Raw genomic sequence first — 23,837 nt, 5'->3', positions numbered from 1 at the left:
CAGCAGCAGTAGGTGCAGCAGGAGCAGCAGCAACAGCAGCAGCAGCAGATCTGCTCGATCAACGTTTGATCTTCGTGTGAAAAATCCACTATTGACACACACCCTGTGACCGGTCGGCCCGGCCCGGGAGGGTTAGAAGGAGCCCTGAAGGGCCACTTGAATGCCACCCTCGACGATGGCTCCACCTGGGTCTGCGGGCGCTGCTGACTGGTGCGCATGTTGCTGGTGCTCAGCTGGACTAGTTCGCTCCTTGTCGTCGTCGTCGTCATCACCGTCAGCTGCAGGATGCGAACGCGAACGAATTACACAATATCGGCGGGACCAGTGGCAGTGGCAATGCAATAATGGAGTGGAGCGCGCTGAGCGCGTCATTCCGCGAATTCTTCGCCAAACTGACTTCATCGCCGATTAGCGGCCATTTTTATATTTAGAAGAAGAGGAAAAACAAAATTGCTTCGTCGCCAACGGTGGCAATGGAAGAAGACGCAGAGGCAAGCGATGGTGCGATGGTGTGCCGGGCATCCGTTTAAAGGCATCGATTGGTGCAATTGGCGCGAAAAGGAATGATTGACACCGGCACAAGCAGCCGGCCTGGTCGCGATACGTGCCAAACGGAGGCTTCTCATAACTGCGGCCGGTAGATCTCGATCCAGCGTTGCATTCTTCTCCGTGCTAGACTGCCACCAGGCGACTCCGAGATGTTCGATCTATTTGAACGATTTCCCATCAAAGGGAGATGGTTGAGAATTGTTTAATTTAATTAAATGATTGCTATACGCACAAGTTTTTGGGGAGCTTTTTGATGAGTTCAGTAGTAGTTTCTCATCGCAATTGAAAATTTGACATTAAGTGCGATATAGTTATGAAAACTTCGAAGTCGTGAAAGGCAACAGAGAAGCTTTGCGTTGATAAATGAATCTAGCTCGATCGAGGAAGTGTCCCAGCGTAGCCTAACGATTGGTTTGAAAATCGTTTTTCCAACGAAGGCCACACGTTCCATCAATTAAACCTACTGCAATCACTCCAGAACCAATTGGGAACGCTAATGGAACGGTGGCTAATGTAGACGTTTCGCGCTAATGCGCCGCCCAGCCGCCCTGCAATTACTAACCGGAACGTGGATCTGGTAGCGCAAAAATGTCAACCGCATCACGACTGCCTCCTCGATGAAGTGAAGTCGAAAACACCTTTTCGCTGCACTTTAGCTCGCTGATGGTCGCGATGCTTGCGATGTGCACACGGAATTGACAGCAACCACTACCTACCGCGATCTCGATCACACATCCATCCAGCTAGAACCTATGCGATGCGATACAACCCCGTGGGAATTACCGCATGTTGGCCACAAACCATGTTGGCATGGCAGAGTGAACTGGACGGCGTGGCTGTGGCCGCCGGTGCAGACGCCACGCCACGCCACGCCGTGTGCGCGACACTGAGAGGTTAGGTCTCGAGTGTGATTTTCTGCGAATCGGCGACCTCTCGCCGCGCGGCATGCCGACGTGATCGGATCGTGTGGCACGCCTGCGCAGAGAGGGGATCAAAGCAGTCGGCGTCGTAGCATAGAAACCGAGCCGCTAGCGAGCTGATAGCGACCGGCCTGGCTGATGCAGTCGCATGCGTGTGCATTTATGATTCAGCGCATTGCATATTGCGTGCATTGCGTACCACCGGTGCACACACACACGTACACCACCTGTGACCACACACGCGAGTAGAGTGACCAGCGCGGAGATCGGGTCACTGCCAAGAGGCAGGTTAACGTCGTCGTTGTCGTCGTCGTCGTTGTCGTCGTCGTTGTCGTTGTCGTTTGCAGACACAATCTCTTTCGTCGGCTCGTTTGCCCTCCGTCGCCAAAGAATCAATCTCGTGAGCCGTTCGCGTGGCAGGGAGGGAGAACCAACGGCAGCAAACCGATCGGGTACCGATCGACCGACCAACCGTCCGACAACAACAACAACAATTGTGAGTGAGAGAGGGTCTAGCTCGTGTACCTAGCAAAGATATCAATTCTTAAGTTCAACCCCTTGGCGGGATGGGAGGAGGGAGCGCGATCGGTTGTTCTGAGGCGGGCCACAACGACGACGACGACACGACAGGCGGTGGTGACAGGCGGACAGGTGAGGACGGGGATCCTAGAGCATCGGTACGGCCACTCGGCCGCGCGTTCGACGCTCGACGAATTGGATTGGCGTTTGGTGGACCCGTACTATAAATAGTGAGAACGGCCAGCCAGAAAAGCATTCCAGTTTCACACTTCAACCAAGGTGCAACCAAGCTTTTTCAGCTTCTCACAAATCTTTGTACTTTCGTACCCACCCAACCACCATCAAAATGTTCAAGCTCGTAAGTTTCCCAGTTTCTCCGCCAGTGATCCAAACCCAGTGTGTGTCATTGTGTGCAATGTGTCTACCCAGTGGCCACTCAAGTGGCGCGAGTGAATCCCGCTACTACTACACTCCCTGGATGAATCCTGGATTGATCGTGTTTCTTCTTCTTCTTATTCTTCCTCCACTACGCAGCTGGCTCTGCCTCTGTTCTTCGCCGCCGTCTCGGCCGGATACATCGGTGCTCCGTTGGCTTACTCTTCCCCGCTGGCCCATGCCGCGCCGCTGGCCTACTCGCACGGATACGCTCATGCCGCGCCGCTCGCCTACTCTGCCCCGGTTGTGAAGACCGTCGCTGCCCCGGTTGCCTACGCCGCCCCGGCTTACCATGCCCCGATCGTTAAGGCCGTTGCCCCAGTTGCCACCAGCTACGCCAACACCTACAAGGTACGTTGAATTGGTGCACCAAAAGCTCCCCAAAAACCCCCCAATGACGGGTTCGTCGCTTCGAACCGTGGTGCTGATGTCTTTCGTTCCCGCTTGTCTTGGGTGTTCATTCGCAGGTCTCCGTGAAGGCCCCGGTTGCCTATGCCGCTCCGGCCGTCGTGTCGCACGCTCCTCTGGCTTACGCCGCCCCAGCCTACGCCGCCCCGGCCTACCATGCCCCGGCCTACGCTCACCACGCTCCCCTTGCCTACGCTCACGGATACTACCACTAAGGTGGCCACAACCCCCCGGGGGGTGGGAGAAGGAGAACGGGACACTCTCCCGAGGAGGACCTGGGACCAAGGGTAGCATCTGGACCTGGGATCGCTTCCTCCCCTCCTTTCGCCCGGTTGTGAGGGTGACTTCCAAATCCTGCTGTGATCGGATTGCACCCCCACCGGGACGGGAGAGGAGTGAGCATTTCCCGACCGCCACGCCAAGCCCTCCCTCCTCGCCAACACAGTGTTCGCCTGTCTTCTTGCCATTAGTTGACGCAGAATTCCGTTCGCTAGAAACACACCCATACACCAACACCTTCTCGTTCTCCAAACATCGAAACGGCATCCGCCGGTGCCGGCGAGCGCCCCGCGGCTCTTCTTGACTGACTCGAGCTCGGGCACTGCCGCGTGCTGCGAATGCCGTCCCTCCCTCCCTTGCAAGATTTTGAGATTAACTCCTCCTGGCACAACCGACATTCCGACCATCACGAACGAACTTCAACCGTGTACATATGATGTAAATTCACTGTATTTATTACGGAATAAAATATACGAAAAATACGAAGTGCATTGTTCAATCAATCCAGCATAATCCCACAAGAGGCAGAACATAACCTAGCAAATTATCCTGACATCTACCAGCGATTCGAGAGTAGTGGCAGCAACAGCAGCGCCAGTAGGCGTTGATGGTTCTCGAGGAAAAAAAGGAGTGGCCTGTGATTAACCTTTTCGCACCAAAACACCAACCGTTCCGCGTGTCAGCCCCAAATGGCCAAATGTCAGTTGCTTGCGAAATTCAAAAGACCACCAGACCGAGAGGCCATTTTCCGTTGCTGCTCCGTATTCCGTGTATCCTCTCGCTTTGCACCAAAAACCAAACCACCACCGTTTTGATCTTGACAAACACGACGACGACAGCGACGATGCGATGCATAAGGCCATAAGGGTCCACGGAGATGCATTTAAAGAATCCAACATTATGCAACACTGCCGCGCGGCTGATGGAAGTGCGGGAGTGAGTTTCCCACCAAGATCAAACCCGCTAGGCCGCCCCTTTTTGAGGGCCCCCAGGGCCACGCGCGTGCCGCGAGCTGAAGGGCCCAAGGAGAAGCGGCGAAAACTTCTAAGAAAATCATTGAAACCCGGCCATGCCAACGGCCATGTTGCCCTGCCCTTTTACGATTCCGAGTCGAGGCTCTAATTATCTAGCAACCGGTAGCGCAACCCAGGCCAGGCCAACACTATGACACTGCCACTGGAGCCGGTGACGCCAAGCGATGTCGATTCCCTGATGCCATACTACCAACAACAACGATCTCCTCTTGGTTTGGTTCTCTGTCACCATGCCAAGGCTCTAGTTTAATTGATCGACCATGGGCACTCCTACTCCACTACACCACTCGCCGACCCCCGGAGGGGGGCCACCGGCAACGGTAAACACGCTTGCAAACGCATTTCCTAATATGCGTACTCGCACACGCGTACCAAACGATGACAACTTCTTCGGTTACACCGAATGACGCAGAAATTACTCCGTTCAGGGGCGGGGTGGGCGCTTCGGCTTTCTTGCACCAGGCCCACCAGGTTGCCCAATCGTGTCCACCACATCGTGTCACAGCGAATGACACACTTATTATTGTTGCTACTGCTTTTGCTGCTGTTGCTATTGCTGCGGAATGGAGTGATTAGTGCTGTGCATCAATCGCATATACTCTATGCTGCGATCACTGCGTGGTTCATCTCTGTGTGCTGTTTATGCTGGGCGGTCTCACACGGGCGGCAACGCCAGCGGCAATGAATTGGTCTATAATGTTGATTAAATGACAAAGCAAAGCGGTTTCGGGGACAGGCAGCAGGCAGGGTCCGGGAAACCGAACCCCAATCGAGGGTAGGCCATTGCAGCCGCCGATCAGGCAGGGATCATTAGAGGAGATCTGGCTGGCTAATTGGCTCTGCACCCCAAAAAAAAACGTGCGCATTCCTGGTATGGTCTCGAAGGAGACCAAACATTGTATTGCGATTGCGGCAATTAGGTAAAGGGTTTTCCCGCTACCGATACCTTCGTTCGGTGCAACCGTTCTGGGGCGTTTGGGGTTGCCGTTTGGAAGAAACACAATCCGATCATACATCAGCCACCGGTCCCAGGGTTCGCATGCGAGTGACATGGGTTTTTGGGGTGCACCGTACAGAACGCACCAACCATTGCATGTCTTCGTTCGTTGCGGGCTAAGAGGCATAGAAATGAACGTCGTCCAGGTTAGATTAATCGTTTGCCAGATTCAATTGATACGGGGGCCGTTGGGTTTTGTGGTTGCAAAGCTGAGCTGAGAGAAATCTGATCCACTCGCACTCGATGTTCACTGCAACTGCAAACCGCACACCGAATTCGTTCGCTGCCATCGTGAATCAATCGAGAAATGTGTGTGTGTGTATGGTGTATGGTCAATGGTTTGCAACCGACTAAACCAATCGATGCTCATGTACTGCGAGCGAGCATCAGCTGTACACGAATCGCTGCGGGCACAAATCAGCAGCAAACGATCGCCATGCCGACGAACCACCGATCGGGGGGTGCTACGACGCATTTGCATCGTCTGCACCAACGGAAGCGTCACTTGATCTCGTAACATTGCTCCCCGATTTTTGCGACACTGCGTTTGGTGACGCGTTTTTCGGTTTTGTCGTTTTTTAAACGCCCTGCGTGTCACGATTAACGAAAGCGAAAGCATGGCTCCGTGTGCCGGGCGATCGATTGTCAATCGATCGAGTTGCTGCTTCCTTCCTTTCCGTTTTCACCATCAAGCAGCGATACGGTTGCGGTGATTAAGAGCCCCGGGTTCACGTGCCCCGCGTGCTGTGAATGAGTAAAGTGTGTATGCCAGCGAACAAAGACGATACCCTCCCCGAACGATCGTTTGCCATTCCGCCGGCGACGTGAGCTCGTTGCATGAAGTGCTATAAATATTAAACGACTGCTTTAACTGCTGTTACACTCATTGGCACCGGTGCTCCACGGCTGCTACTACTGCTCATCCGTCGTATCGTTTTCAGCTCTGCCTTCCCAAGCGCAGAGCGCGAGCAGCGAGCGAGAAATTACGATCGACGAAAGATCATCCCATAAGTGGCTCGCAGTCCGGTCCAGCACTTGAAATGGCTCTATCAACAGTGCAGCGGTACAATTTTCAATGGTGGCCCATTCGAACCGCTTACCTTTTCCGATCCGCACCATCCGTGGCCGGTTCCACACCGGTAGAGGAGTCGGTTAAGGGGTTTTGATCTTCTCACCTCGTACGGTGCATAAGCGTTGCGTCGAACCAGAAAACAATTCCGCAACGGCGTGCTGCTGCACCAGCGTACAACTGGTGCCGGCCTTGAACACCGCTAGTGGTCGATATTTAGGCATTCATGCTTGAGAACTGCCCCGGCTCCAAAAGTAACAGCAGCAAGAAGAAGGAGGACAAAAAAAACGGCAATAAAAAGGTTATCAGCAACCAACATGGTACTTGGTTCGCAAACATTGGCGCGTTAGTTTTCGCTTAAGGGAGGCTACCGACCCTGTACAGCCTACCGAATAAGCCGAACGGTTGCAGCGATTGTGCAAGCGTTTGTGCAGCCGGGAACGATCGCTATCAGTGGCCACGGCGGTTGGTGGGCCAAAGAACCGCGCCGAACGCTTACTGCTTGAGAGCTGGGAAAACTGAAAACAAATACCTGCCCAAAAGAAAAAGGAGAAGGAGAAAAAGCCAACGGAAAATCATTTGTTGATAAATCATGCACCAAACGCCATTCATTTACATGAGAGACTGCGAGGCTAATGTCTCACTAACAGTACGTGCTAATCACTCTTTTGGCCGATCTTAAGCTGCAGATTAGTTTGGATACCAGATAGGTGCTGGAAGAATGGTGTCTGATACCTATCATCACGCCAAGATTGTGCTCAAGTCCTTGAAGACGGAGCCGCATCCGAAAGGAACTACCACAATGATTGTTTTCTGCGTTAAGACCAATTTTCTAGTTTGAAGGACATTCCGAAAAACCGTTCGCGTAATAACACGGGCTGCTTTGCTGCAACGGAAAGTGACAAAACTGTGCGACAGGAATTCGTCGGATTCCATTCAAATCCGATTGAGTCGTTTCTGTCCCCGGCGGCCCGGTGTGAATTTATGATGCGTAAAGCGACAGCAGCCGAGCTGTACAAGCGTATCATTAGACAGCGGCGTAGCTATTTGCCATTCTAGGACAAGCAAAACGCCCCTAATCATGCTACAGATTGAGTTGGAAGTGTGCGGCTGGCAGCTCTATGGCGGTTTGGGTTGGGTGGCCGCTACGGATCGAAATGTAATCAAATGATCTCGTGAGAAGTATGACGCAGCAAGAAAAAAAAGGAACCAAATAATGAATCCGTCGGTCGAAGCAATCAGACACACTAATGGCCAGAGAAGCGCTTCTGAGCATCGGTGAACACAAAGTAAATAATAGAATGACCGTGGTTGTGAAGCTGTAGGAATTCAAATCGTTTCATCCGATGAGCTTTGGCCATTCTGCGAGTCATGGATTTCCGTTCAGCTCGGCTGGAAGCGGAATGATCTATCATGGCACGTGTTTCACTGATTCATGATAAACTACTCACGCCCTTTTATTTAATTTACACTCCTTTCAGTAATGTTCCACGAACAAGTATCACAAACGAATAAGCGAACAGCGAAGAGCAACGAAACAAATGATTATGCAATTATATTAATCGGACAAATTATGAAAGGCTTCTGGCATCAATCACATTCCATCTGCTCCGACTAATCTCCTTTCCACAATCATCAACCCACAGCTAGGCATACGATCAAGTTGTCCAACTGAAACGATTACAAACTGGCAGACGATGATGGCGTTACAAGGTTGTAACCTAAAGCTGCCCTAAAGGGTGTAACATTTAACGACCCGTCAACTGCCGTCGCTGCCGTTACCACCCAGAGGCCCTTTTCGGTTGTTTGTCCTGTCTCGAACATCGCACCTTACAAGCCTAATTAACTAGTCTAGACTGTTAGGAGCCGTAGTGCATGGAATCAAATGAGTTATCAATGGGAAATAAAGCTGGACCTTTTGTGCTCGGTTTGGAATTAATCTTTTTTATAGCCTGGTTTGGTAGGGAATTCAAATTTCTACTACCTAGAATTTGGGATTCTTCTTCCCTGTTTTGAGATGAATGTAATTATATGCTTTGGGGCTTATGTGTTGAATGGGGCCTTAATAATATGTTTTTACAATCTACAGTTGACGAAACTTTCAAACTGAAACATTGAAATAATATTTGATCGAAGAAAATATATAAAATATTCAGCGTTGCATATGTCCGAGTGAATTTGTTCGCCAGAATAATGTTACTTCGGACTGTCAGTTTCAGACGATTTGATAATAAAGCACAGCAAAAATACTTCAGATGGTAATTTATGAACTTTTTGTGCTCATAAACCGCGCAGATAACGGATCATGTATGACGATTTTCAAAAATCTGTATCTTTGCCATTTATGCTTCTATTGATATAGAACTTTAACAGAATATCCAGGAGAAGTTTTAAATTTAGGGAAAAATGTGTAAAATAATTTACCACCCAATCATTTTTTTCCATACGTGTTTTTGATCATCGATCCGCGCATTGTTCGAGTTTTAATATTTTCGTGAATTGCATAATTGTAGGCGAATTTTATGCTTTCTCGGCCAGCTCAAGAAAAACTCGGACACGTTAAAAAACGGAACATTTTTTTGTTCCACGTTAAAAAACGGAACATTTTTTTGTTCCACGTTAAAAAACGGAACATTTTTTTGTTCCACGTTAAAAAACGTAACATTTTTTTTTGTTTATTTTTTTATTTTTTTTAAAACGTGTTTTTTATTTTTTTTACAGCTGTTTTTTTTTTAAAACGTGTCAGCCAGAAAAAAAATTGCCAGAAAAAAATTTGTAAATTAATTCATTAAATTCAAAAACACGCTCAAAACCATGGTTGGCTAGACAAAAATTTTTATTGTTATTTAAGTTATAAGTTGAAGTTATATTGAATATAAGTTATATTGAGTTTAAGTTTAAGTTATATTAGAAAAAATTACAATAATACATAATTACATATACAATAATACATTATTACATTATATATTAGAAACCGCTACGACGAGTGGCCTGTGGTTGTTCCGGTTCGATTCAGGGTTCCGTTCCATCCTGGGGGTCCAGTCGTTCCATCCTGGCCGCGACGTCCATCGACCAGCGATTGCAATCCTAAGGCCGTCTGGCTACCTTCCGAAGTACAAAACTCCGGATTCAATCCGGTACCTCCCACGGCCGTCAGAGTGATCTTATGCTTGGCTTCCTTCGATGCGTTGCAGGACTCGTGTAATGCTTAGCTTGTTGGTGTAGGAACAGGATACGGTTACGGCTAGCGAGGCAGGCGTGGCCGCCTCGTACGGATACTGCCAAATCTCCGGTTCAGATCCGAGATAGCCGATCGTTAGTAATTCCGTTTGACCGCTAACGACCGGCACGACTGAGCGCTACTGGGATGTCCGGGAGTTGAGCCGACCAAAGGATTTGATCGTTTTCGTAGACCAACAGCGAACCGCTCTCCGATACGACGGCCAACAGTAACCGGGCACCGGGTTCTGTGGAAGAAAAGAATCATCAGATAGGGACTCTCAGAGATGGGGGAGAATCTTCGCACACAAACACAAAAACACAATACCCAGCCAGTACCAGCCGACGACGAACGCGTGGAAACAGATCGGTGAGTAGTAGTCGATGGGTGTCGGACACGCTCTCCAAGCACCAGGTTGTTCTCTCCGAGCACCACGATGACGGATTCCGTGCTGGAAGCGAAAGGCTTCTCGGTCAAATTTCATTCAGGCTTCTCGGTCAAATAAGTAATCGCACCTCGAGGGAGGACGTTTACCTGGAGAACTGATGGACGCTAAGATCGAGTGCGTACTCACCGACGGACAGTGACCAGATTGGATCGTGACGTCGCAACGCCTCCTGCGCCTCGGCAATATCCTGATAGCGGTAACACTCGAGCACCCAGCTCGGTGCCACCGTAACGAAGCAATCGGTCCGCACTACATACCTCACTGGTGATGGTAGATGGCGATCCGTGGCCAGCGTCCGTTCGTAGCTTATACCATCCTGCTCGAAGAACCGCAGCGAACTGTCCAGATGCTGCACGCACAGGAACTCGCGCCCCTTGATGCCCCCGAAAGGGCCTTGGCAGAAGGAGAAGGCAGGTTTGGCGAGCGCATGGTCGTACAGTGGCACCAGCTTCGTGTAGTCTCCATGCTCGGCGATTCCTTCGACGGTGACGATCTGAAAGATGCACAATCGCATCGGATACAGTACGGCCAGCTGCTGCCGGGGATCGTTTCTGCTTGCTCTGCTTGCGGGGAGGGAAAAAGGTTTATCAATTATTAGCTACCTAAAGGTGACCGTGGTCCACTATTCTACGCTACCTACGTCGTGAAACTGATTCTCGAAGGCATCGCCCTGTAGCCGCTGGTTGGCGGGGTGTCCTTCGGTTTCTGCATCCAGATCGGGTAACTCTGTCCGCGCACCCGAGGGCTGATAGATGCACAGCTGTCCCGAGTGGCATCCAATCACGATACTGTCCTTCTCACCCTCTTCCAGACAAAGTCGGGCACAGTGTAGCGAGAACGAATCGTACGACGGTTCCACCGTGGGACACTGAGTTTTCCACCAATTCCGTACCTTGATACGTCCTTCCTGGTTGAAGATGGTCGTCCTGGCCTCCATCCTTTTTGCACTGAGAACACCTCCTTACACCTGTTTTAGATTGTAACCGATGAGCATCGACGGTTGTGTGAAGAGACGCTGTATCGGTTGACCAGCATTCACCGGTTCGTCAAAACGGAAATGGAATATATGAAAGCGTTTTTGTTGGTCACGGGAACGGACACAAGTAGGCTAGTCGTCTGGCCTGCGCTGTTGTTCGCAGAGTTATTTAACACACCCGTTGTCGTTCCTGACGACGTAGACGAAGACGGCCAGAGAAATCGGCTATGGAAGTCCGGGAATTTGAACCTGTTTGAGGGTGTATAAAGTGAACAATAATAAATCTCTCTCCCTGCCATCACCCTTTTTTCCACATCAACCAACCTGAACGTTTTGCAGTCCCGGAATTGACGCCATCGCACCGTGAAGACTGGTAAAGTTGAGTACCTGCAAGTTAATCGTAGTTGGTACGGTCCGGTCGACGGTCGAGCATCACCCCCGCCCGCGTGATCTGGTGATCGTGCGGATGTCCGCTCCTGCCGCATCTCCTTTGATCGAGCGATCGATCAAAGCGAGCGGCCCACCGCTCCGGGTACTGGGGCTCACGCAGCTACGGAATTTCCGACAGGCTTGCCCTTCTCGTACAACGTCGAGAGCGCCCGGGAAAACTCATCCTTTTCCTGTAGCCGTAGATAAGGACAGCTGCAGTGCTGTCCGAGCGTCCTCGACGGAATCGTGCGTCTCCGACTGTATATTGATGCCGGAAAACTTGGTCAGATAGTCGACCACCTGCGTTCCTGCGTCGAGATGTAATCATCCATGAACGGGACAACCTCATCCTCGCCCTGTCCCCGGATGCACGTGATGCGGACTTCGCTCATGTGGCTCGGTTTCACCGTCGGAACAGATTGATGACGATGCGTGGCTGCCGCCCCTCCGGCCGGGGCTGCTGATATGACGCAGGTTGAAGATTTGCTGCAATCGAGATCGAACAATCAGAGAGGGCCATGAATAAATACCGACCGTGGACCTTACCGTGGATGTGCAAAGTGACAATCGACTCGTGAGCAGTTCGTCCCGTAACGACACATCTTGGTACTTGTGCTGGATCCGTTGAACGAAACGGCAATTCCCCCGGTTCCGGATTGGTCTCCTGGTGATCCAGCTGGATGCTGTTGCTTCCTCCACTCCTTCCTTGTCCTTCGAGTGCGATAGGATCGCTTTGCGAAGCGGCATGATGAAGTACAACACCTGCAGCATCGCGTTACAGTAAGCATTCGGGAGTTCCGTCTGGTTGTACTGCTCCTCTACCTACTTGACCTTTACTTGACCTCTACCTTACCCTGCTGATCACCGGTACCGCTACCAGGTCCACCACCGGATGCAGTTCCACCCTCCATTAGGTACGGTATCTGATTGCGAAGACGAGGGTTCGGGCCTTGCGTCTTCATCGTGGACAGAATCTGCGGATCGATTGGCTTCAGTCTCCGGTGTTCGTATGAATTCATCCAATCCTATCCAGGCCAATCTCTTAACCACCGATCACAGGTTACTAGATGTGGCAGCAGAATCGACGAAAGCGGAAAGTTGGTACAAACGGTGAGCGGTACGGTGGTTGCTGCGATTCGATCAGCAAACTCTGTTGCAATCTTGCGTCTGGCGTCTCATCATACATACCGATTTTTGGAAGCAGAAACGATCGGGAATAACGCCGCCTGCTGTCCAGATAGATAACGCGGACACCAACAATCCGAATGCCAGGGCCAGGACTTCCGAGTGCGGCCAAACGTGCATCGTCGTTGCTGCAAAAGATAATCGAACATACGAATTACCGAGTAGGAAGCAGGTAGGGGACGGAAACAGCAATTGTCGTAGCAAGAGCAAGCAGAACGAACGTGTTTCGTATCGACGACCGTTGCAGTTGATGTGCTGCTGCTTTTTTGCTCCCTTCAGCTGGGCTCCCTTCATACTATCCGGTCGCCGTCGTCGGTACGGCTTGTTTCCCATTTCCACGGCGTAGAATCCATTTCCTTCCCGTCTCCTTGATGCTAAAACCTGCAACCGAAAATGAGTTAACAAAATAGGTCACCACAAGGCGAGCTATGCAGTTCTATCTCTTACATCGACACACTCGACGCTGGTGTCCTCCAAATACGGCTTTCGGCTGCGCTTGCCTGGGTGTTATGTTGTTGAGGGCTTATGTTGTTGTGTAGGAAGAAACCCGCAAACAGCTATTCGTCGAACCGCTGGCTCATCTTGGATGGCATTCGCTGTTGTCCTCTCGGGCTGTTGTCCTCTCGGGCGCGGACGGCACGGACGGCGCGGACGGCGCGGACGGCACGGATGGCACGGACGGCACGGATGGCACGGATGGCACGGACTGTACTGCTTTTCTTGCTTTTCTGTGGAGCTTGCGTTTTCTGTGGCTTGGCAGTTCTTATCGCCCAGAAGAGCTAGACGATCGAGCCTTCGTTCCCTTTGAGACGTTATGTTCCAATCGCCTGTGCTTACACATGGCACTTTGCGTCTTATAAATTTTACTGCACAATGTGCATGGAAACTGTTGTGGACGCTGTTTAGGCCTCTGTTTTGAGATGTTATGGGCCAATCGCCTGTGCTTACACATGGCACTTTGCGTCTTATAAATATTACTGCACAATGTGCATGGAAACTGTGCAGCTTTGGAGTTCGGAGCCATCTCGGAGATCGGAGCGGTATATGTTGATGGCTCCGCTTCGATCTGCTCTGGGAACTCTTCCGGACTACCGGAAGAAGTAAATGACACATCGTAGGGAGAAGTATACGACACATCTTCCGGACTACCGGAAGAAGTAAATAAGATATCGTAGTTATAAGTAACCCACCCATCGTGGATCTCTGTTGGTACATCGTCGAAGACGACGGAGCCTGTTGCAGGCCCTACGTCAATGGGCTCATCTACCTCTGCCGGACTGGCAGAAGTAAATGGGTCACCGTTGACGGAGTCCATTGCTTCGATGGTTACCTCTGCCTCTTTCGAGGGAGGAAGCACATCGTGGACCTCTGTTGCGGTAGATGAAGATGATACATCGTCGAAGACGACGGAGCCTGTTGCAGGCCCTACGTCAATGGGCTCATCTACCTCTGCCGGACTGGCAGAAGTAAATGGGTCACCGTTGACGGAGTCCATTGCTTCGATGGTTACCTCTGCCTCTTTCGAGGGAGGAAGCACATCGTGGACCTCTGTTGCGGTAGATGAAGATGATACATCGTCGAAGACGACGGAGCCTGTACCAGGCCCTACGACAATGGGCTCATCTACCTCTGCCGGACTGGCAGAAGTAAATGGGTCGTCGTTGACGGAGTCCATGGTCGCTTCTTCTGAGGCACCTGGTTGCACTACCCAGTTGCTGTGCTTGAGCAGCTTGTGTTTCATCATGCTGCCTTTTCTAGTGTAACTTGCATCACACATATCACATTTAAATACAAAGACTTGCTTATGTGTGAGCTTATGACGAACCATAACTGAATAGCTATGGAACGTTTTTCCACACTCACTACACTCGTACACTTTTTCAATGTCGTGTTTTAGTTTCAGGTGACGTTGCATAATATGACTTCTATTGGTGTTAAAGGGGCATTTCTCACAAAACTTCAACTTTTCTATTGTTGGCTCGTGAGTGCGCCTGTGACATTTCATTATTTTATAGTCTCCAAATGTTTCTTCACATGTGTCACATTTAAATGGGTGTGCCGTTGGATGCTTTCGTTTCACGTGGTCTTTTACGTCAGACGCCCGAGTGTAATTCTTGTTACATATGTAACAATTGTAGCCCTGCTGTCCGTGGGTACGCATGTGCTTATCCAACTGAATATGTGTTCTGAAAGTTTCAGAGCACTCCCCACATTGGAAATTTAGTTCATGCATTTTGGAGTGCTCTTCCATCTTATCTCTGCTTGCGAAACGTTTGTCACATTGGTCACATTTTATTTGTTTCTCTTGATTTGTGCCAATCTTGTGCATTTGCCTATTGTGTTTAAATAGGGCAAGCTGTCCAGCAAAGCTCCTAGGGCAATAATTGCAGTTTATCATTCTTTTTCCTTTGCGCTTTTTTTGTTGCTCATTTTTTTTCTTGGCGCGCGTGCTCGACGTTTTCTCTCGGCTCGAGGGCGCGCGTGCTCGACGACGTTTCTCGACGTGCACTTCCGCGTTGGTTATTTCTTCGTTGGTTATTTCTTTGTCGACGTCGGGATTGTCGTCCGACGTCGAATCATAATTTACTACCAACGGCCTGCTAAAAGTGCCGTCCGGCTCAATATCAATATACTTAATGAATGAATCAAGCTGTGGAAAGAATATTATTTCATTTTAATTATTATTATATTATTATTATTAATGTTATTTAATTGTTAAATCTACATATATATAAAAATGAATCATGTCTGTCCGGATGTCCCTTATACGATCGGAATTGCATGCAGAAACATAAAAAGCAGCAGTAACCGAATAGTAATAGAAAACAATACCAACAGCTATCTATCACGAACGGCTTGCGATTGGAATGTCCACCGAGATCGTCCGAGAGAGAAGAAAGACCCTCGATCTGATCGATCGACGTTTGAGTAAATTTGAAGTGCGGTGCTTTTAGTTATGATTTACCATGTGACTATGTAAATCATCGTAAGCTAAATACCGGAAAAATGGATCAAATGTGTTGTATTGTAATGTCGTTGACCCATACCACCATTCGAACTTAACGAGCTATGTGCAAATCGAACACTAAAGTCAAAGTGGTCCCAAATGACGTCATTTAGCCCGAAAGGTAAAGCCTTAAAACTCAAACATCATGTTAACTTTCCAGTTCATATTTACAATCACGTCGCATCTCTATTTCCAACATCACTAACAGACCTAACTATTGATTTGGTTCATTGATAAATCGAATAGGACCAAATGATGGAATAGATAAAATAACATCTACTGAAATTTTCAAGCATATATCTATATATATCGGATCGATCATTGCGACACACCATACTCGACCACGCTAAGGATGAACCACGCCAATAGGATGAACCAACAGATGAAGCAAAAAAAACCGGTAAGGCTGTTCACCGGGATGCCAAGAAACCTGTGACAAGGGAGACCGCGGTGGCCAAAAGGGTCCGCTACCCGAAACTAACCCAAGAGCCAGGGCAATTTATGGGGCGGAGCGTACACGCGGGGCCGCTGCCTGTAAACACAGATACATAATCACACATCTTAAAATTTTCCGAGTCATACCAGGTGTATGCATATGGAACCGCCTTTTTTTGTCAGAAAAAAACTTTTATTCTGCCAAAATGGAGCAACTCTTATTCTTCAAACAAATGGCAGTAGTTAGCTATACATTTTAACTATCTTTTGGGCAAATGAGTGTTGATTCGAAAGAGCCAAGTGTGGTGAGTTAGCCGCAAGCGATGCTCGCAATTGAGGTCTCGTATAGTCTTCTTGGCCTTGGTCTTCTTCCACGGTGTGGCGGAGCATTTTTATCGAAAAAAAACAATCGGTCTCAATCAATCATCGAATCAATCAATCCGAAAAATAACAATCGGAAACCCCAAAGATTGGCCAAATTTCAAAAAGACAATTTGCGACCGGCGGAAACTATTTGGACACTATTTTAAAACCGGTTTGAAGTGTTTTTATTCTATTTTTAGATTTTATAGCCTGCTTCGATCGTTTTCACATTGTTTATATCGATGTGCTTCAGCACAGCCGATTCACCGCAAATGGCTTTGGCTTCGAATGTTCTACGGCAGCAATGGGTCACGTACAATATACTGTTTTCGATGTGATGCAGGAAATCTTGACTCCTCCCTGGTCCTCGGCGCAACTCCTTGTGTGTAGGATTCAAACAATCTCTGTCGTCTTTACACGATCATAGACCCGGTAGCTTTTAACCTGAAATGATCAGAGATCAGATAAATTTTCAAAACATAAATCTACTTCAAAACACAACAATACTTACCATTGCAAAAGCACTACACGAGTTTGCAATGCGCCTCTCAGTCGTTTTTTTCGCCAATGACTACGCGATGTAATTTTTCCACTTTCGATCACAACCGCGGCATTCAATTTCTCACTCTTTCTCACTCGTTCTCACGAGAACGGGGTAACATTCACATTCACGTCATATTCACGGTTAGAAATTTCGTATCACACCAACGCGAAGTTGTAATTTCAAAAATAAAATAAATTAACGACCGACGCATTAGGCGACAAGTGTAGGAGCGTCTGGTAACCGTGCGGGCGACAACGCCATAGAGCGATAGGAATCCTAAACACCAACAGGCTTCTTATATACATTTTGAGCATTTAAGGTAGCATTTAAGGCATGCGGTATATCCGAATCGTATTTTCTAAATATGTAACTCTTGGAGCGCGATCATCCATCTCGCTCGCGCCTATCAACGATAGGAAACGAAAGGGTATATAAACCCTTGAAACTTTGAATAAGACGTCGCTAGCGTATGACCCACTCTGTAGCTGATTAGATTTTCCAGATTCACAGTGCTGAGCGAACAGGAAACATTAGACCGTTTCCTTTCTTTCTACGGATACCGGTCAATGCGCAAGCGCAAGCCCCGCTTATTCGCTTATTACAATAAGCCTGGCGAAGTAGGATGGCGTGGAACGCCATCGCGTTATCCTTCGCATGATCGCCCCAACCCGATCGCCCCTCTCCATATCCCCGAACGCCGATTCCCCTAATGGAAAAAAACTTTTCTCTTACCTCACATGCCTCCTCCTTCCCTTTAACCAGGTCCTTTTCCATCACAACACAACTTTACACTCTGACTCTGACCACAGGTTAAACACTGGCCAAAAGTTAATCACTAACAACAAGTTAATCACTAACAACAAGTTAATTACTAATCACAAGTTGGCAAAAATACCAAACCAACCAAAACCGACTTTGCATCAAAATGGCTATCAACAAAAAGACTATGCATCAACCAAAAAAGACAGCAAAAACTTTTTATTTCGAGCAGTTGCCAAGGTCACTCCAAGATGGTGGGAGTCTTGGAGGTCGGTTGCCAAAAACCAAGGTTACTACATGTAGAACAAAAAACATCAAGATTTGACAGTTGTTTACTTCGGAAACGCGGTTTTTCGCTGTCCCGAAGACTCCGATTAAATTCGGCCAACAAGTGGTAATTAATTAAATTAAACAATTAACAAGAGGTAAGCAGCAGCCTTCCTGCCTTCCTTACGGTTTTCGTTTACTCCCACTCTCCCTTGCAGCCTCTGATGTTGTTCTGTTTGGTGGCAAACGCCTTCGATACGATAATGCTCGATGGTAGCCACAAGTACTCGATCAGCCCGGAGGCCGAGCTAAAGGCGGTGCAGGGAGGAATCCCGTACGCCGACAGCTTCTACGTGACCCAGCACTACGGTCGACAATCACACGGTATTCTCGGTACACGCCCAGGTCCACTACCGCAAGTCGATCTTTGGCTTCGTGAAGGGATTCATCGAAAAGAACACCTGGGTCGGACTGATGCCGGGCGATCCGCACCGGGCGATTGATTATTTGAAGAAGATTCTGCTGTACCGTCTCTCGTCCGTCTCGTGTGTCTCAAATTGGATCGATATTGGAACGCAAAGAACAACGAACCAACTCAAGCTCATGCTTCAACCAAAATGGACCACAACCCCAAACCAACATACAGGAAAGATATTATTATGTATCGACGAAATTACAATGCGATGCCGCAACTATTCGCTCAAGATCATACATCACCAGCACGTCGCGCAGGTTGAAGATGTAATGCGATTTGGCCGGCGTCGGCAACAGCTTGGCGCACGCAAAATGGTACGTATCCAGCGTCGCACTACTGACGATCATGTTCACCACGTTGATAACGTCGGACTCGTGGCCACCGCGTTTGAACCCATCAAGCAGTACGGCCGAGAAGATTTTAAACATAGTTTCGTCGTTGAAGTTACTGATCGCGAAAATGTTGAAGTGACACAGGAACCCCATACACTTCCTTCACCGACATGTTCATGTCGTCGATGAACAGTACGCACGTTCAACCGTTCGGTGGCCCGTACACGCCTCGCTTCTTCTTGATTAGCTTCGATATGATCAGTTCCTGCGTTTGATTGGCCGTAATCTGCGTCGTGAAGGTGATGAACGCTCCTGATCCATCTTGCTCATCATGTAGTTCTGGATGTAATACGTTTTGCCCGTGCGCATTAGAGATCACGGAGATCACACCGTAATCGGGATCGCTTACCTTCACATGAATGTCGAGGATGTGCATATAGCGCACCGAATCCAGTGTAGGGACAAGCAGCGTGAAACCGGCTTCGTTCTTCATCATGAATCACCATATCGGGATAGTAGCGCCACGAGCCCTTCTGCTTGAAGTGATACACGTAGTCGATGATCATGCCCTCGCTCGACATGGACACGTCAATCTTCCCGACAGCCTCCGGTACCGGTACGACATACTAGCGGAAAGGTGTGTCGTTACGGAACCTGAATTGGATTTCAGGTATTGTATCTCTTTGCCTCTTACCTGCAAGCATGCCCTTTGTGTACAACGATCCTACAGCATAAAGTTGTCGTCCTGGCGGGTACTGGCACGAGGAGAAGGAGGAGGAGCAAACGAAGGATCGTTAAAGCGGCTATATTTAGCCATATTTTCATACGGTAAACTATACAAAACGATGGAAGCAGCAGAATTCGGGATATCTCAGCGCGGAGCTCTGAAACTATCATATCTTTTTTTTTTCAGTATGTACCGAATCTTCGGATTGCCATTACAATGTGTCCAATGGGCGGCTAGCATACGGTCGATAGTAACCGAATATTTGCGAAAGCATCCATAAACAAATTGACTTAATGGATACACATTGATCGGATGTTGACAAGCGGAATTCCAATCATCTGCAAGCATAATAATAGCACGCTAGCTCTTCTTTTTTTCATGCTATATCATTCTGTTTGTTTATTTTTAGGCAAAACTACAAAAATTGTTGCTCAACGGGAAAACATTAATTGACCCTGAAGTATGAACATGAATTACAGATGTAGCATTGTGTTAATATGAAAGTGTGTTGTTTTTCCGCTACTATTGCGTTCTATTGTACACTCTTTAGTACGACTGCTTCTGGATTTGCTAATCGTTTATTTTTTTTTTCTTTATTTTTCATTCTAACGTTTGTGCATTCACAGTGAAACGGACTAAATCGTTTGGCTTACTTCACGTAGATGGATGGCAACTTACGGCTGGGCAGCGCGGTAAACCAAAATTGTTGATTGGAAATAACACTTTCTTCCGTACCAAGGGTGACAATCAGCGTTCGTCTTGCTCGTCATACAAGTCGAAAAAGTTTACGCACAAAGCACACTCTTATACAGCCGAGTTCACCGATTTGTCGATAAGCCCATCATCGAGGAAGTAGTTCTAGCATGAAAATTTAAAAGAAATACGCTCTAATTTAAGATGAGACAGAAGGAAGGGCGTGTGTCGCTGTGGAAATTGCGGATTAATAGTTTGTCTTCTTTCAATAAATAATAATTATCTTTCTGGTTGTGATTATATGTTCATAGATCTTTGGTGATTTATTTGCTTTATCTAATGACTCATTTTTGTTGTAATCATGTTGTAAGTATGTACGAACACCTCCGAATGCTTCGTCGTTGGCACATCGACCTGGCGGGAGAAGCAACACGGCGAAACTAGCAGATACTATTCCAATTGCGTGTTGGGTTGATTTGTGGTACTGTCCCAGGAATCGAGCACATCGAGTGCGCTCATCCTGCTGAGAAGCCGGCGTTTTATCATCACCATTCTGATTCTGCAAGTTTGTAAGACTGAGCTCGGGTGCGCTGCGATTTTCCGCGAGACGATATAATGTTAGATTCAATCCACGAATGGTCATCATTACCGTTCCTCCGTCAGTCCTTTAATTGGTAATGCTTCCGCAGTCCGATCCGATCCGTTCCGATGAATCCGGATAGGGCTTCCTGCTTTACATTAACCTCCCCGCAATACATGTCGCCTGTATGAGGGACTGAGACTCACGTCTCACGTGCAAAAGGCGGACGAGTGCACTACCTCTTCGACAATTGCTTGCGAGTTGTTGTAGTACACTCCCGAGAGGCCAAGCGAAGAGTTGTACTTAATGCATGCGTGCTGATTAACGGGCATTTGCAATGAGACGCCCACCGTCTCATTTTATAAGCTCATGCTCATGCAAATTATAATTTCAATTATATTAAATTATAAAATGAGACGGTGGCCACCAGGTCGTCCTGCACGAGGGAATCCGGGCTGAAGAGCCTGCCTGCTCTTCGTATTGGTCCACAACAACGCCAACAAAATCTAACCTGAAAAAAACAACGCCAACGAAATCTAACCTGAAAAAACAAAATTCCCCCCAAAAAATAACAACGAACGAAAGCCCTTATTCTTGGTTTTCTAAATTCTTTATTATCCGCGATAATTAACCTCCAACTCCACCGCGGCCACGTCCTTGGCGGCCACGTCCGCGGCCACGTCCGCGGCCACGTCCGCGGCCACGTCCGAACTCACCGTACCGCTGCGCCTTACCGACCATGACCATAAGTTGGTCATGGGACCGCGCCATGTGGAGTGCCGCGTGGTGAGCGCGCAGAGCGAGGCGACGCCTCGCCTCGCGCTCACGGCGGGCGCGCCGCCCCGCTCTGCGCGTCCGGCGCCGTCTGGTGGTGGCGGATCCTGGTGGAGCTGATGGTGGCAAGCTGATGGATGGTCCCGAGGAGGCGGCGGCGGTGGCGGCGGCGGCGGCGGCGGTGGCGGCGGCGGTGGCGGCGGCGGTGGCGTGGCCGTGAACCTCCATGACCGGCGGTGGCAAGGGTTCCTCCTTGTTCCCCGGTCGCTCCTCCTTGTTCCCCGGTGGCTCCTCCAGGAGCACATGCTCCATGAGCACATCCTGCGAGGGGGAAAAAAGTGTAAAATAAAAAGTTTTATTCAAAAATAAAATAAAAAGTTTTTACAAACTTACTATCTTTTCAATGTCTTCAATGTCCATTTTTTAACTGCGGCAAAAAAGAACACCAAAGCGCGAAAAAAGAACAACTCTCGCCGAACGACGCCGTCGAAATGAAATAAAATGGGACGAGGGGGTGGGCGGTGAGTTCCGGGAAAGCGATATTGATCGATTGATCGATTTGTCGATCAATATCGGTTAGACGAAGATTGTTTATTTGTCATTGTCATTGTCAAAAAAATTGTCAGCACGTTATATGGCCAACAGATTAAAAAATTAATTAAAAAATAATTAATGCCAATTCATTCCAAAAATTGTCTAAAAAATGATTAAAATTATTAATTTAATAAACTCCATTTTTGTTTTCAAATGAATGATATATATCGATGATATCGATAAAAATAAAGCATGCGGATTGCAATTTAATTTTTTTGTTTTTTTTATATCGATGAAACGATTCAGCGTTGCCGGTGAAACTCGATGAAACTTTTTCAGACTTTTTCTGTTCACGTAAAATCTCGCACGTCACCCACGTCACTTGGTGGTTTTGTGCTTGGTTTTGTGCTTGGTTTTGTGCTTGGTTTTGTGCTTAAAAATTCTTAAGTGTTACCAAAATTGGTTGCTCGTTATATTTTTAATAAGCAACGTACCGCTTATTAACAAATAACAACAAAAAGTGAGGTAGGACATTCCATCCCCATATCCCGGACTAGCCCGGACTAGTTGTGTTTGGTTTCAGCAATAACTCCAGATTTGCAATAACCCTTCCAGGATCCAGGGGGACACCGGTCCAACGCACGCCGCCTTCTTGTCACCCCGCGGACGCTTCTGCTACTCCTCTCTCCTCGTGTGGTTGCTCGTTATATTTTTAATAAGCAACGTACCGCTTATTAACAAATAACAACAAAAAGTGAGGTAGGACATTCCATCCCCATATCCCGGACTAGCCCGGACTAGTTGTGTTTGGTTTCAGCAATAACTCCAGATTTGCAATAACCCTTCCAGGATCCAGGGGGACACCGGTCCAACGCACGCCGCCTTCTTGTCACCCCGCGGACGCTTCTGCTACTTCTCTCTCCTCGTGTGGTTGCTCGTTATAGTGCGGAATGGAAAAAAGATCAAAGCCCATTATTCGAGAGCCGTAAGTACCTTTCGTTAATTCGTTTATTTAAGTTAAGTTTCGATAACAGTGTTTACTACAGTTGCACTAAACAGTGCAGTGCAGTTCGTTGGATAACCTTGGTTCGTTTAGTGCAGTTGCTCGAGTGTTTAGTGTGACGATTAAATGATCGCTCAGACAAAAGAGGAACTTGTCGAGAGGTCCGGTTCGGTTGGCGTGATCAAACAAGATAAGCGCACCCAGAAGCCAAAAGTCTGGATGGACAAAGACAAGGAGAACATGAATAGTGGTCACGTATGATGATACTAAGCTGCAGTGAATTTGCATGCACCGAAGGTGGTCCGCGATCGCGATGGTGATTGGAATTTTGTCATTGAAATAACAGGAACGCCTGGCGTAATAAGTGTAATCGCTGTGAGACTCCGAAGGGTGATAGTGGCAGTCTCGGCGGTGTTAACGGTAGAGGCGGCAACCGTAACAGGGGCAGACAGCGGTGGTTGCTGCGATCGAGGCTCGTTCGGAAGTAGTCGAGGAGCCTGCGGAGGAGGTGGACTGGACCGCGGACGAGCACATATTACTCCCATCCGGCTGAAGGATTCAAGGTCACATCACAAGCGCAATCGCTACGATGCATATCACCAGTTGCGCACGGTTATTTAATACTATCGATAGCATGTTCGATGTAAGGCAATCAATGTCGTAGTCGTGGAGCGCTGTCCCGGGTTAGGATGGCCAGGTGGTTCCATTTTTTGTTTGTTTGCTGCGGTACATTTTTCATTAGATTAAACCCCGTAATCGACGCGCTGTTTCAACTCAAACTGTTAGTCTCTTGCTAAGAGATCTTCATAAAACCACGTTTATTTTCAAGATGCTGGCAAAAGGTTTCCTCTTTTCACAAACCAGCGTGGCACCGGC

General features: G+C 48.4%; 2 protein-coding genes across 2 annotated transcripts in view; one reads left to right on the top strand and one right to left on the bottom strand.

Moving 5' to 3' along the window:
* Positions 1 to 23,837, bottom strand: part of LOC125957658 (uncharacterized) — a 367,185-nt gene that overhangs the window by 142,643 nt on the left and 200,705 nt on the right. The gene's annotated exons all lie outside the window — the stretch shown is intronic.
* Positions 2,249 to 3,596, top strand: LOC125957683 (cuticle protein 38-like). Its single transcript, XM_049690545.1, has 3 exons — positions 2,249 to 2,346; positions 2,523 to 2,774; positions 2,891 to 3,596. The coding sequence occupies exons 1-3, from the start codon at positions 2,335 to 2,337 to the stop codon at positions 3,044 to 3,046; spliced, it is 420 nt and encodes a 139-aa protein (XP_049546502.1). The 5' UTR covers positions 2,249 to 2,334; the 3' UTR covers positions 3,047 to 3,596.

Source organism: Anopheles darlingi, chromosome 3, assembly GCF_943734745.1.
Source record: "Anopheles darlingi chromosome 3, idAnoDarlMG_H_01, whole genome shotgun sequence".
Lineage (NCBI taxonomy): Eukaryota > Metazoa > Arthropoda > Insecta > Diptera > Culicidae > Anopheles > Anopheles darlingi.
This window is presented reverse-complemented; position numbering and strand designations above follow the sequence as displayed.